The sequence below is a fragment of the Sciurus vulgaris genome, assembly GCF_902686455.1.
Source record: "Sciurus vulgaris genome assembly, chromosome: 2".
Lineage (NCBI taxonomy): Eukaryota > Metazoa > Chordata > Mammalia > Rodentia > Sciuridae > Sciurus > Sciurus vulgaris.
Genome location: NC_136462.1, coordinates 91,238,722 through 91,252,263, shown reverse-complemented (window position 1 = coordinate 91,252,263; position 13,542 = coordinate 91,238,722). Strand labels below are relative to the sequence as shown.

At 54.4% G+C, this 13,542-nt stretch overlaps 1 protein-coding gene across 1 annotated transcript in view; it reads left to right on the top strand.

Moving 5' to 3' along the window:
* The window catches only part of SPTBN5 (spectrin beta, non-erythrocytic 5), a 46,992-nt gene that overhangs the window by 10,015 nt on the left and 23,435 nt on the right, over positions 1-13,542 (top strand). The window contains exons 8-30 of the mRNA XM_079129693.1: positions 86-324; positions 573-726; positions 849-1,049; positions 1,133-1,545; positions 1,724-1,745; positions 2,868-3,000; positions 3,887-3,999; positions 4,083-4,226; positions 4,885-5,037; positions 5,494-5,624; positions 5,833-6,072; positions 6,398-6,685; positions 7,694-7,934; positions 8,110-8,249; positions 8,383-8,482; positions 9,164-9,331; positions 9,782-9,946; positions 10,322-10,536; positions 10,905-11,091; positions 11,338-11,538; positions 11,760-11,876; positions 12,827-12,984; positions 13,393-13,528. Coding sequence (XP_078985819.1) covers positions 86-324; positions 573-726; positions 849-1,049; positions 1,133-1,545; positions 1,724-1,745; positions 2,868-3,000; positions 3,887-3,999; positions 4,083-4,226; positions 4,885-5,037; positions 5,494-5,624; positions 5,833-6,072; positions 6,398-6,685; positions 7,694-7,934; positions 8,110-8,249; positions 8,383-8,482; positions 9,164-9,331; positions 9,782-9,946; positions 10,322-10,536; positions 10,905-11,091; positions 11,338-11,538; positions 11,760-11,876; positions 12,827-12,984; positions 13,393-13,528 — 4,059 coding nt within the window. The remainder of the gene's footprint in view (positions 1-85; positions 325-572; positions 727-848; positions 1,050-1,132; positions 1,546-1,723; positions 1,746-2,867; positions 3,001-3,886; positions 4,000-4,082; positions 4,227-4,884; positions 5,038-5,493; positions 5,625-5,832; positions 6,073-6,397; positions 6,686-7,693; positions 7,935-8,109; positions 8,250-8,382; positions 8,483-9,163; positions 9,332-9,781; positions 9,947-10,321; positions 10,537-10,904; positions 11,092-11,337; positions 11,539-11,759; positions 11,877-12,826; positions 12,985-13,392; positions 13,529-13,542) is intronic.

Sequence of the window (13,542 nt, the reverse complement as noted above, 5' to 3'; positions counted from 1 at the left end):
CAGCAGAGTGGGTGTCCTTCCCCAGCACTGGTGCTCACAGGGATCCAGAACCTTAGGACTGCAATGACCACTTGTCTCTGGCCAGGTGCCAGCCAGCTCCATGACCTGTGGGCAGCATCTGGCAGAAGTAGTAGAGCTGCTGCAGAGACATGACCTGCTAGAGGCCCAGGTCTTCAACCACGAGGCCCATGTGAGCCATCTTGCCCATCAGACTGAAGAGCTGGACTCCTCCCTGGGGACCAGTGTGGAGATGCTGCAGGTCAAGGCCAAGGCCGAATCATTGGCCCAGCTCTACCAGAGCCTGATGTCTCTTGTCAGGGCCAGGTAAGAGTCTGACATAACTCCTCCAGCTTCTTTGGAATTTTTCTGTAACCCAAATTATCTCCTGCCCAGACTAAAATACTGTTGGCCTGGCAACCTCCTCTATCCTGACCCTGTCTCAAGGCCCCTGTCTCACCTATTGAGTCATCCAAGGGAAAGACCTGTTTAAGGGAAGTGTCTGATCCCCAGGGAACTCCCTCCCCATGCCCCACAACTCCCCAAGTCTCTTGGTGGCCCTTGCTGTCCCCCAGGCGGACCATGCTGGAGCAAACCCGACAGTGGGCAGAGTTCCTGAACAACTGTGAGGAGGAGGAGGCCTGTATGAGGGAACTCGGAGAGCAGGTGGAGAATTTGTCCCTGAGTGGGGACCTCAGTCAAATCGCAGTCGCCCTGCAGAAACACAAGGTGCTCACTCCTTCGCTCCCTGCGGATCCCCACCTTTTCCTCGCCCATCTTTCTTGGGAACCCAGTCCTCTCCCCTTTCCTTCCCATCACCAAGCTCCTCCCCACCATGCCTCTCCCTCTAGACCCTGGAAGCTGAGCTCCACCGCCACCAGGCTGTGTGCGTGGACCTCATGCAGAGGGGGCAGGATTTCAGCGCCCGGGGATCCCCGACGCAGCCGGATCCCAGGGAGCGGGCCGAGGCTGTGCAGAGAAAGTGGCAGCTGATCTGGACTCGGTTGGAGAAGCGGGGCTTGAGGCTGCAGACATCCCTGCTCCTACGGCAGGTAGGAAGTGGAGTGTTCCTGTCAGGTGGGCGGGGCTAGGGGCGGGCACCTTCCTGTGCTCAGCCCCCTCTCGCCCCCCTCAGTACTTGGCTGACGTTTCGGAGGCGGCCGCGTGGCTGCGCGAACGGCGGCCCCAGCTGGAGACTGCGTTTTGTGGAGAGGACCAGGCAGCCGCCGAGGCCCTGCTACTGCGCCACCAGCGTCTGGAGCGCACGGTGCGCTCCTTCGCGGCCGAGTTGCGGCGGCTGGACGAGCAGGCGCGGGCCGCCGCGGCTCGGGCATCACTTAGGGTGAGCGCCAGGACCGGGAAGGGACCCAGACTCGCTCGCTTCCAAAACCAAATGTGTAGTTTCTGCTCTGCACCTATGTCCCATACATCACCGCCAATGGGCCACACAGAGAGCAACAAATGGAAGGTCTTTGCGGTGCTGATCCAAGAATCCTGTCCTCACCCTGGCCCTGGGTGTGGGCATGTCCCTCCATCCTTAGGCACTTTGCCAACTGACTAAGACCTGAAGTAGAATCCTGTCTGCCCACGCGAATCGAGGTCATCCCAGTACAACTGGGTTTGACTCACTTTGCTCAGCACAGTTCCGGGGCATTAAGCAGGTTCCTCCAGGAATGTCCCTTTTACTTTCACCACCAGACCTAAAGTGACCTTTAAGCCCTTTTAGTCTCTCTCACCTGACAGTCTTTGTGAGTTTTGGATGGTCTAATCACTGCCCCAGACTGCTTTCTAAACCCCTCCTTCAGTTCACTGAGCCCCTAGTCTCCAAAAGTATGTGTGGTGACCAGCTGAGGTCCGCTCTCTTTCAAGAAACCATGCTTGTTGCCAGCTGCAGTGGCACATGCCTGTAATACCAGCAACTCAGGAGGCTGAGGCAGGAGGACCTCAAGTTCAAGGCTAGCCTCAGCAACTTACCAAGGCCCTGAGCATCTTAGCAAGACCCTGTCTCAAAAATCTTAAAAATAAAAAGTGACTGGGGAATGTAGCTCAGTGTGAAGTGTCCCTGGGTTCAATTCTCAGTATTTAAAAGGAAAGAAAAAGAAACTGCATGCTCAAGTGGAGGCCAAGGAGGCCCCTAGACCCTGTGTTCATGCTTGGCTCCTTTACCCTGAGCTCCAAGGAAGCTCCATGTTTCACTCCCAGGTCTGAAAGTCCCATCTTTTCCTTTTCCTTCATGTTTATTCCCAGAATAACATAATTAATTTTTTATAAAAAAATAGTTAATCCACAGTATGTCATCAGTGGCCTGGTCCAACCCCCTCTTTTTACAGATGAAGTAACCATGGCTCAGAGGGTCCGGATTACAGCCTAAGAACATGTAGTTATCCCTACCAGAGAGTCTCCTGACTTCCCATCTAGAGCTGTATCTACCCCAACCACACTGTGTTTCTGTGATGATATACTAATACATAGCACTTTAGGTATAGGACAATAATATGGGTTTTTCCTATTCTGTGTGTCTCGCTTTTCCAGTGTGTTAATTTTTTTTTTTTTTTTTTTTTTTTTTTTTTTTTTTCTCGGTGCTGGGGATTGAACTCAGGGCCTTATGCTTGCAAGGCAAGCACTCTAGCAACTGAGCTATCTCCCCAGCCCGTGTTAATTGTTTAAATGAATAAATGGGAGCATCCTTATCCCTTTATTGTGTCTCTATTGACCAGCCTCTGCTGGCAATGATGGAGAGGTCCTGCTTGGCCCCTAGCATTTCAGACTTTTGCTTTGCCCAGTGCTGAGTAGGAAATGCAGAGCTGCCCCTTCTGCTGAGGGGTAGAGCCACTTAGGCACCTGAGCAGAGACTTTGTACCTCCATACAGGAGGAGCCCTCAGAATGCTGGAGCAGAATTGATGAAGACACAATTGGGAGACCCCAGAATGGGACCCAAATCTTAGCAACACCAGGCAGCCAGCACTCATGCTCCCAGGTCCAGATGCACTTTATCTCCAAAGGTACGAGGTCAAGAGCCATGTGGCCTTAACAGGCTGTCATGAATGAAGGGGTTAAACGTATTCTGCGTGGTGGCTCTCTAGAGCATCCAATGACTCAAGGGAAGAAATTTAGGGAAGGTCCATGTGGGCTCAGCAGCAAAAGGGACTTGGAGCTACCCAGAGATAGCACAGACTACCCAAGGGTGTGAGTCCCTGTCATTAGGCAGCTATGGAGATGTGGTTTCACACCAGTGTATTTTAGATGAGATATTCATGTAGGCCTTGTCCAGCTTGAAATTCTATTGAGTACCCCTTCTCCCACCCCCTAGTTCTTGTTTTCTCTCCCTTTCTGGTCCTTTTTTTCAGTCCCCTCAACCCAGTCCCGAGCAGTTTGGGTTGATGCTGCCACTGCTGTCAACACTTGCCCAGGGACAGAGGAAAAATGTGGCACAGATTAGGTGCTTATCCATCCCCAAGGAGGCATGCCAGCCTATTTCCCCAAACTTCTCTTCCCAGCTTCCACTATCCTAGCCACCTTGCCTTCCCCTTTGCAAATGATATTTTCCTGGAAGGGCCCTCTGTGGCCTTACCTTGTCCTTGAAATCTTTTCCAACACTCCAGACCATTCTGGATCCCCCCACCTCCGCTGGACACCTAGACTACTTATTTCATATGACACATCCTCTGCTTACCTACACAGTCCAGGATAGTGTCCCACCTACTCTGTGAGCCTTGCAGTTCTGAGAGGTTTGCAAGCCCCTGGAGAGGAAGGCCCTAGGCTCCTCACATAGGGTCAGGCATAAGGAAGCACTAAATAATAAATATGCCCCATCTATCCCCATGTTGAGCTTCTGGGTGGAGAAGAGGAGCACGCTCCAAGCAGTGTTTGCAGCCTGTATTCCCACAGGGTCAAGATTCACCTGGCTCTCAGGAGTGGCTCTGGACACCCCAGAGCTGAAGGACTGGGGAGACTGCCAGGCCAAGGTGCCTATCGGTCATGGCATGGAGCAGGAGCCCCAGGTAGAACCACCCACCCCATCCCACCAAGGCTTCTCTGGCTTGGTGGGAGCCCCATGTGGACATACTGCTCTATATCTGCACAGGTGGTGTCTTCCCTGAGCCCTTCAGGCAAAGGCCCAAGCATGGCTCTCTCTACTGAGTCTGACCTTGACTTTGACCCCAACACCATACTCCAGACACAGGACCACTTGAGCCAGGACTATGAGAGCCTGCGGGCTCTGGCAGAGGTAATGTTCCCTGTTCAAAAATTGTTCATCAAACCTCTACCCTGGGCTAGACCCTGTGTCTCCATTTCAAAGGACAGATCAGTGACTGACATGCTCCCTGTCTCAAGGAACTCATGTCATGACTGAGCACATGTTGACAAATCTTTATATGGATGCAGTATAATGGGAGCACACAAGAGAAGAGATCAGGTCAGCTTGGGGGTCAGGGAAGTCACTTAAGAGGGAAAGGCATTTAAACTGAGACTTGAACAAGGAGAAGCAGAAAGCAGGCAACCCTGGTGAAGTAGGCCAGGACCTGAGCAAAGGCCAGGAGTAGGCTTGATGGAGAAGGCCAAAGCCAGAGTGCTGGCCAGGCCAGCAGTGGCTAGAGGATAGCCTGGAGAGGCATGCGGGGACGCCTGGGCAGAGCCAAAGCCCACAGGGAAATGTGGATTTGACCTAAGAGCTTACACCAACCCTATCCTTACCATTTCCCTCTGCTGGGTGCCAAGAGGTCTGTGATAGGACATTAGGGCCCAGCATTGGGACACAGACCCCCTCTGGCCCTGGCAAATGCTGGTGGACTTGGCTGGGGAGAAGCACCCTCTGGACCTGCTCTAAGTGCCCTGTTGGGGGCACTGACCCTCACCCAGTCCTCTCCCAGCCCACCTCTCCTCAGCTCCGCAGGGCCCGGTTGGAGGAGGCAGTGGCTCTGTTTGGCTTCTACTGCTCCTGTGAGGAGCTCCAGTCCTGGCTAGAGGAGCAGACACTGCTGTTCCAAATGCTGCAGCCCCAGGCCAACAACTTGGAGGTCATGCAATCCAAATATGAGGTACAGCCCCTTGAATCTGAAAGGGGCCTGGGTCTCAGTCCTTCCTCGCCTTGCTCCTGCCTCCCTGTTATGCACTGCTGTGCCCAGGTCCCCATGTTAACTGCAGTCCTGTGTGAGAGGGGACCAAGGCAATGAATAGATCCTGAAAGTTAAGGACTCGGGGGCCTGCCTTTCCAGAGGCAGGCAACATAAGCATCTCCATGTCCAAGCATGTCAGAGGTTCTTCATCATCCTGTGGGAAGAAAACACACCCTCCCCCAGAGGTTGGGAGTGGTGGCATATGCCTATAATCCCAGCCTCAAGAGGCTGAGGCAAGAGGATTGCAAATTCAAGGCCAATCTGGGCAACTTAGTGGGACCCTGTCTCAAAATAAAAAATAAAAAGGGCTGGGGATGTAGCTCAGTGATAGAGCACCACCCAAAAAGAAAAACAGGCCTAGGTCCTCCTTCTCCCCAGAAATTCCTTATTACCCTGGCTGTGAGAAAGGGCCACTGGACTGAGGTCAACAACTCTGCTGAGCAATTGAAGCAGAGATGTCCCGGGGACTTCACAAAAATCCAGCAACAACAAGAAGACCTGTGCCAGAGGTGAGAATGAGGGGGAGTGCCAGGTGATGGGGACAGAGTAGAGGCAAGGTCTGGGCCTGGTGTCTCCTACAATGACAGTGTCAGAGAGAGGGAGGAGATGGCAGGGGATGGCTAATTTAGCAGCTTGTCATATAAGGCTCTGGTCAAGGCCCCAAAATGGACGGGAAAATGTCCCTGTGATAGAGACATCCCTGTGCCCTCTGCCCAGGTGGGGCCAGCTAGAGGCCCTGAAGAAGGAGAAGGGCCTGCAGCTGGCACGCAGTATGGAAGTGTGCAGTTTTCTGCAGGAGTGTGGACACACACAGGCCCAGCTGCAAGACATGCTACTCCGACTGGAGGCCCTGGAGCCAGAGAGCTCTGAGGACAGCCACCGTGCCCTGCTGCTGACCCAGCGGAAGGTCCTGGTGCTGGAGAGGAGGATCCACAACCTCCAGAGAGTAGCTGTAAAGTACGACTGGTGACAGTACCCTGGGAGGCAGTGAAGTCAGAGGAAGGCCTGAGCAGGACAATGCAATGAGGAAGGAGCCAGAAACCAGGATGGGGAGATGGCTAGCATGTGCTGTCAGAAAGGCCTGGGCAGAGATGGGAGATAGCATGAGAAAGTTCTCTTGGGGAAAGAAAAAGCCACTTGTCCATGCTGCCCCTAAATCAGGCAGGGTGGGCATTCAGAGCTGTCACCACTTTCCCTGGGGATACAGGACTGAGCACATGACATATGTCTGGAACACAGGGCCTAGGGCAGGGCCCTAACTGTGCAATGGCCTGTCTCCCAGGCTGGAGGAGTCAGGCCCTGCAGAGAGCCAGACCCTGCAGGAACAGATGGAGATGCTGCAGGGGCTGCTGAAGCAAGCACAGGGGCAGGTGACCCAACAGGCCCAGGTGTGGGCCGAGGCTCAGGCTCGGCAGAGCTTTCTGCAGAAGAGCCGGCAGCTGCTGCTGTGGACCAAGAGTGTCCAGGCTCGACTGCGTTGCGAGGAGGAGCTGGTGGATGCAGCCTCAGCCCAGCGGCTGCTGAGGGAACATGGAAAGCTGCAGGAGGAGATCCATCTGCAGCAAGAAAGGTCAGGAAAAGGGGCAGGCAGGGTGCACTTCAGGCTGGGTGAGGCCTGAGGGCCTTGGACCCAGAAAGGGAGGGAAGGAAGCAGAGTGGTCACCAGGGAAGTGGTACTTGAGGCAGGTTTACAGGAGAGACCTAGGCTTGGGTCAGGTAGCCCATATGGTTTGAGGAAGCCCCAGGACATTGAGCTGCCCTGGAGGCTCTATCCTGTGTAATCCGAGCTAATGGATGCCACCTAGTCAGGGCAATCTAGCCCCACGTTCTGGATGATGCAGCCCCTGTGGCCCCTGGAGTCAAATGGCTCAGAACCCACCCATGTACTATAGTACCTGCCTCCTCAGTATGGTAATGCCTGTCCTCCTGCAGGGATGATGCCCAACAGGTAGGCAGGGTGACCACGTGCAGTGCTCAGGCTGTGGCCAGTCCTCAGGAACCTGACAGGTGTCAAACAGACCCTGAGAAACATCTACCCTCTCTCTGTTTGCCACACCCCATTACCTGGTTCAGGGCTGCAGCAGCTCACAGGAAGTAGAAGTTTTTTCTACTTCACACAATGATGTCACCTATTCCCCAGCTATGTGACTACACCCAGTTAAAAAGTTCACCTGTCCTACTTGTTCAAAGACTCCATGTGGGCTTGCTGTGGCCTTGGATACAAGGATGCATGTGGTTTGAGCAATCTCTTGAGTTGCGCTGTCCCAGCATGTCCACTTGCTTGGACATTGGCCATTAGCCATCCATATTAGAGGATGGTCAACAGAGTGAAGGTGTGACATGGCAGAGATCTTGGAACTATTGGGTCCTAAGTACTGTGCTGGGCCCATTACATTCACTGCATCATCATGGATCAGGGCACAGCTGTCCCACGGGGCAGGTGAACCAATTGGCAGACCCCTGCTGCCAGTTACCCTCACATCAGAGCTCCACTGTGAATGAACCATGGAGATGAGAGAGGAGGATGCTGGGAGAGAAGCCAGATAGGGTTAGAATCTCTGCCTATTGTCCTGGACAGGTTACAGCAACTGGAAGCTCAGGGCTGGTCCATGGCAGCCTTGGACTCCCTACATTCCCAAGAGGTGGCCAGTGCTCTGCAGCTCCTGAGCCAGTGTAGCCAGGAGCTGAAGACTGCATGGGAGCAGAGACAGCAGAGGCTGCGGGAGGGACTGCAGTTGCACAAGTTTGGCCAAGAAGTGGATGTTTTCATTACCATCTGTACCAACCATGAGGCCTTCCTATGCCTGGACAACCTGGGGGTATGGAACCAGGGATGTGGAACTAGGTTACTGGGTTATCAATCCCCCATCACTGGAGGGAGCTCATCTCCCTGGGTCCAGAAGCCAGGTTGGACAGGAGTGCCCTGGGGCCATGGTGGGTGAGATGGTACTGACCCCATCCTCTCAGGCATGACCTCAGATCTCTATACCCCAGGAAGATATGAGGGAGACCCAGAGCCTGCTGCAGCAGCACCAGGCCTTTGGGTGGCTCCTGGGAACCCTGGGCCTTCGAGCAGAGGCTCTGCAGGCCCGCGGCAAGAAGCTGGTTCAGAACAAACACCCTGCTGCGCACAAGTGAGCCTGGCCTACCGTCCTTTCTCTTCCCGTGTAGACCGCTACACTGACTGGAGAGTGGGAGGGCAGAGCGGTGCACCTGGGCTGGATGGGCCTCAGGTCAGAAAGGAGCTCTGCTCTCCCTCACCTCCAGGGTCAGAGAGCAGCTGCAGAGTATCCAGGTGCAGTGGACCAGAGTCCAGGAGAGGAGTGAGCAGAGGAGGAGGCAGTTGCTGGCTTCCTGCCAGCTTCAGGTGAGGGGTTCCCTGGGTACAGGAGCCTCCGCAAGATCAGTGCCTAAGGGTCCACCTGTGTGCTAACTCAGTGTGACAATGTGGAGCATTTCAGTTTGCAGAGTACTCTTCCCACACATCCCATCATTTCTCCTCACAGTACCTCTGAGAGCCAGGCTGTGTGCCTCAAGTGTTTCCTGAGGAGGAAAATGAAGTGTAGCCACTCAGCTCTCAGAGCCTGGGTCAGGCCTAAAATGCAGGCCTCTTGACTAACCCCACCACTGCCTCGCCCTGCTATTCCCCTTCCCTGCATTTCTGGCACACTCTAGGGTCTGCATGGGTCATGGGCAGAAGCTTCAGACTGTAGTTCTGTGGGTATTTGTTCAGTCCCAGAGCAGCTCCAGGCTGGGCCAGGCCGCAGGGCCTCCCAGAGCTTTGACTTATTGAAGCAAGATGACCAAACATGACCTGATGTGGGCTGCAGAGTGGGAACCTGACAGGCACTCCTCCTGTCTGGACACAGTGTTCCTGTCCCCGATTTGTGGAGCAGTAACCTCAGGCTCCACCACCCTCGTGCTACAAAATTGGCTGTGGGTCTTGCTTTCCTCACAAGGGTCCCTGAAATCCCCCTTCCTAGAACTAGATTCTTGCACCAGCCTTCTCCCCAGGCATGAGAACAACCCTTTCTTGGTTCTTGGGCAGGAATGGAAGCAGGACGTGGCGGAGCTGATGCAGTGGATGGAGGAAAAGTCAATGGCAGCACATGAGCCCTCCCAAGCACCCAGCAACACTCTGCAGAAATTGAAGCGGCATGAAGCAGTTGAGAGGGAGCTACTGGCCACCCATGGGCATATGAAGGGCCTACAACAGGTGGGGGACACTGCACAGAGACAGCCCACACTAACCCATTTGTTTTCATGAAACACAGCCACTAAAGAAAGAATCAACTCCAGTTACCATGGAGTCAGGATTATAGCCACCTCCTTCACTCAACTGGGTGTCCCTTTGCTTTGACACCCAAACCAACACAGAAAGCTGCCACCATCCCTGCTCCCTCTACTCTCCAGGACAAGCTTTGGAGCCTGCCACCTTGCCAGAACAAAGCTCTTCCCTAACTTCCCCTTGTGCCTGCTCACCCCACTCTGCTTGCCCTCTTACCTCTGCCCACAGGTGGGGAGTCCCCTCACATGAACTGCTAGAGCCCAGACAACCTGTGGAAAGTAGCTTACAGCCTGTCACCTGCCCCTCTGCCCCCTGGGTTCAGCCTGCTGTGGTCCAACAACCCAGAAAAGTGCCTGTGCCTTTGTCTCCATTATCCAGGCTGGCAGAGAGCTGTTGTGCAGCAGTCCACATGCCCAGGAAGACATACAGTCCAGGCTTCAGGGCCTAAGGCACAAGTGGGAGGAGTTGAATCACAAGATGGCAGAGCGTGGAGATGAGCTGCAGCAGGCTAGACAGCAAGAACAGCTCCTGGGGCTGCTGCAGGTTACAGGAGGAAGATGGGCTGGGCTGGGGCTGGGTGGGAGCAGGCAAGACAGAAGGCAGAAGGGAGGAGCCTGTGTGTTTTACTGCCTCTAGAATGTGCCATGAAGTCCTGTAGCCTGTGGAGGCCTCTGTCCCACAGCATGGCTTTACCCTTCAGAAGGCCAGTACAGGAGTGGCTCTTGTGTATCCAGGGTGTGGTCAACACAACTTGAGTCCTCCAGAAAAAGAGAAACATGAGGGGATAGCGAACAGTGTGTGCACTGCTGGTTGGGACTGACAGTGATAGGTCGCTGATGAGTCTGGTGTTGTAAGACCTGAGTCTCACCTGCTGTGCTGTAGTAGAGAGCCTGAAGTACCCCCTGTGGCCCTACTCAGGAAGCCAAGGAAATGATGGAGCAGCTAGAGGGGGCCCTACAGAGTGCAGAAATGGGGTCAGACCTGTGTTCAATCCGAAGGCTGCAGATACAGCACTGCCGATTGGAGGGTGAAAGCCAGGCCTTGGCCAGCAAGATGGCTGCCCTCACCTCCCAGGCCCACAGTGTGGTCACTTCCCAGACCATCTTAGAGGAGATCCAGAAGTGCCAACAGAGGTGAGGCCCTGTCCACAGACTCACCTCTGTTCCATCTTTACCCTGCTGTGTTATTCTCACCCATCCTTTGTTAACCCCAAGGTCAACAGTGTGACAACTCTGTGACCCAGATGTCCAAACCTCCTTCCTTTAAGAGTGGAGATATTCTGGGCAGGAGGGTCAAAGATCCCAGTAGGCATTCTAAGCAGGACGCCTGCCTGAAGTCAGGCAGGTGGTCTGGGTGGTGAAGTGGGCCCTGTGCCTCCAGCTGCCTCCCCTTTTACAGATATGACTTTCCTCCATTCACTGGTCCTGGCTGGGCCAAGGAAGAAACAGGTATGGTCCTTACCTCATTACCAACTTCTCCCATCTCTTTTCTCTCCACTCAGGTTCAAGTCCCTGGAGGGCCATCTGGCCACCCAGTACCTGCAGTTGCAGGCCTCATTTGAGCTATATGAATTTGACCACCTGAGCAACCTGGAGCTCACATGGGTGGCTGAGCACATGACCAGGACCAGCCCCACCAGCTGTGCCCAGTGCTGGGATAGTGCCCAGAGCCTTCAAGACAAGCACAAGGTGGTGGCCTCTTTTCCTCCCAGAACCCTTGACATCCCATTCCCAGACCTTAGGAGCCCTCTGCCCCTACTCAGGGTGTCCTGGCCTCTAAGTGCTTTTCCCTGGATTCCATATCACTGCCCCAGCTGTTCTTGATCTGGGGCCTTACCACAACTGGGTGCTGAAGTCACATCCATGCCTCTGCTCTGGGCACCCTGTGGTTAAGGGAACCTCAGAGGCAATGCCTGGCATGCTTTTTGGTGGCAGGAACTCCAAGCTGAGGTGAGAGCCCACCAAGGGAAGGTGCAACAGGTGCTGGGTTCCGGCAGGAGCCTTGCGTCCTCTGGGCACCCCCATACTCAGCACATTATGGAGCAATGCCAGGAACTGGAAGACCGTTGGGCAGAGCTGGAGCAGGCATGTGAGGCACGGATGCACTGCCTGCAGCAGGCCGTCACTTTCCAGCAGGTAGGATGGAGAAAGTCCAGAGTCAGGGGAGGGCAGGCCCTGTAAAGGAGCATTTGTGCACCCTCAAGGAGGGAAGTCACTGGTAGAGCCTGCACCAGAAGCTGGCTGGTCCCAATATAGGCCCAGAAGCCCCTCTGTGCAGGCTGCTGGTGAGCACGGTATCCTGGGTGACGGAGGGTTCTGTATGAGATTACCATGGTGAGTGGTGCTATTTTTGGCAGTACTTTCTCCATGCATCAGAGCTGGAGGGCTGGGTGGAGGAGAAGCGGCCACTAGCAAGCAGTCAGAACTGCGGCACGGATGAGGCAGCAACCTTGGAGCTCATCAGGAAGCATCAGGTACCCTATCCTGAACAACCCCACAGTGTGGACTTGGGTGGTGGTGAATCATGAAAAGGGGGTCTGTCTCACCCCCAAAGGGCACATATGACTTCTTGGAGGCACAGAGCCCTGCCCTTACTCCTTGAAGACAGGGCTGCCCCATCTCACGCTGCCCAACTCCTGTGGCACCCTCCTCCTCTCCAGCACTCCCTCCTGCCAAGGCAGCCCCAGCGCTGGGACCTGGCAGCACTGTCTCTCTGTTGCCTCTCCCTTCTGCCTCAGCCCCTGGGTGTCTCTGCTTCCTCTTCTTTCCTTTTCTTCCCAACACTTTCTACTCCTTCAGGAGTACCTGCTCCAGCCCACCCCATGTCTTCCATGATATTTTCCTCCAAGGTTTTGAATATCACCCTCGGAGGTAACCAAATGTCCTTCCTGAAACCCCCTTCCTCCCACAAGTAACCCCTGATTAAGGGGAGGGAGGCCTAGAAACCCTCTCCTCATTTCTGGAACCATACAAGCTACACAGCCTGGACTCCATGACATTACTATTTCCATGTGTCCTGTGCCTGAGAACAATTAGTGAGCCATTCCTTTAAGGTATGCCTGTAGTCTTGGTCCCATGCAGCTTCCATAGCCCAGGCTTCTTTTATTCTGTTCACCTCTTACACATTGAAGTTGGGGTCTAGTATGCTGCTCCCTTCCTTGGCCCATACTATCTACCATTCATCCTTTTCTACTAAACAATGAGACCTCTGAGGGCACAGACCATGTATTCATTTTATGGAACATTCAGTACATCAATAGTATTGGGTAATGGGGATGGATGGGTAGATAGATGAGTGTATGAGTTGATGAGTGACTGGATGGAAGGTGAATGGATAGGTGTGGGGAGGGTGGGCAGGTGGGTGGGGGGATGGGTAGATGAAGAGTCATAAGTCCTAGCCTGGCATGTGTTCTTATGATGGCAGGTGCTGCAGCAGGAACTAGCTCTTTCTTGGAGCTCCATGGAGGAGCTTGACCAGAAAGTCCAAACTCTCACTGGTCCAGAGGTCCCTGAGCAGCTGGGTGTAGTGCAGGAGAGGCTCCGGAAGCAGCTGCGGGTGCTACAGGAGCTGGTAGCCTCACGGTGAGAGGTGTTGCAACCCATCTCATCAGTGGGTGCAGGGGTCCTAGCCTCAGTTGACCGTTGCCATGCCATGTCCCTAAGTTGGTACACATGACCTCGGCCCACAGAGATCCATCAGGAGAAGGATGTCTTTGCTGTGTCTTTGTCTTTTCATAAATTCTTCATTCATAGCCCACTGGGCAGGAATTTGGGTCCTCCAACTCAAGGTCATCCATCTCTTCCCCACATCTATACCTTCCTTTTACCCTCCCCTCGTCTTCTTGTGTCTGCTTCTACCTGAATCCTGGATCATAGACTTGAGCAGAGACTGTGTAAAACCCCATTCTTCAGGTCACTCCCTTCGACTGGCCCAGCTGTCCCCAGGGGGAGAGCAACTAACTCCTGGGGAACCATGGGCTGTTACCACAGGGGCCAGGAGCTGGAGGAGACCCTGAGGCTGCATGAGTTCATGAGGGAGGCCGAGGACCTGCAGAGTTGGCTGGCCATCCAGAAGCAGGTGGCCAGAGGAGAGGAGAACCTTGGAGGGGACTATGAGCATGTGCTGGTGAGAGGGCTAGG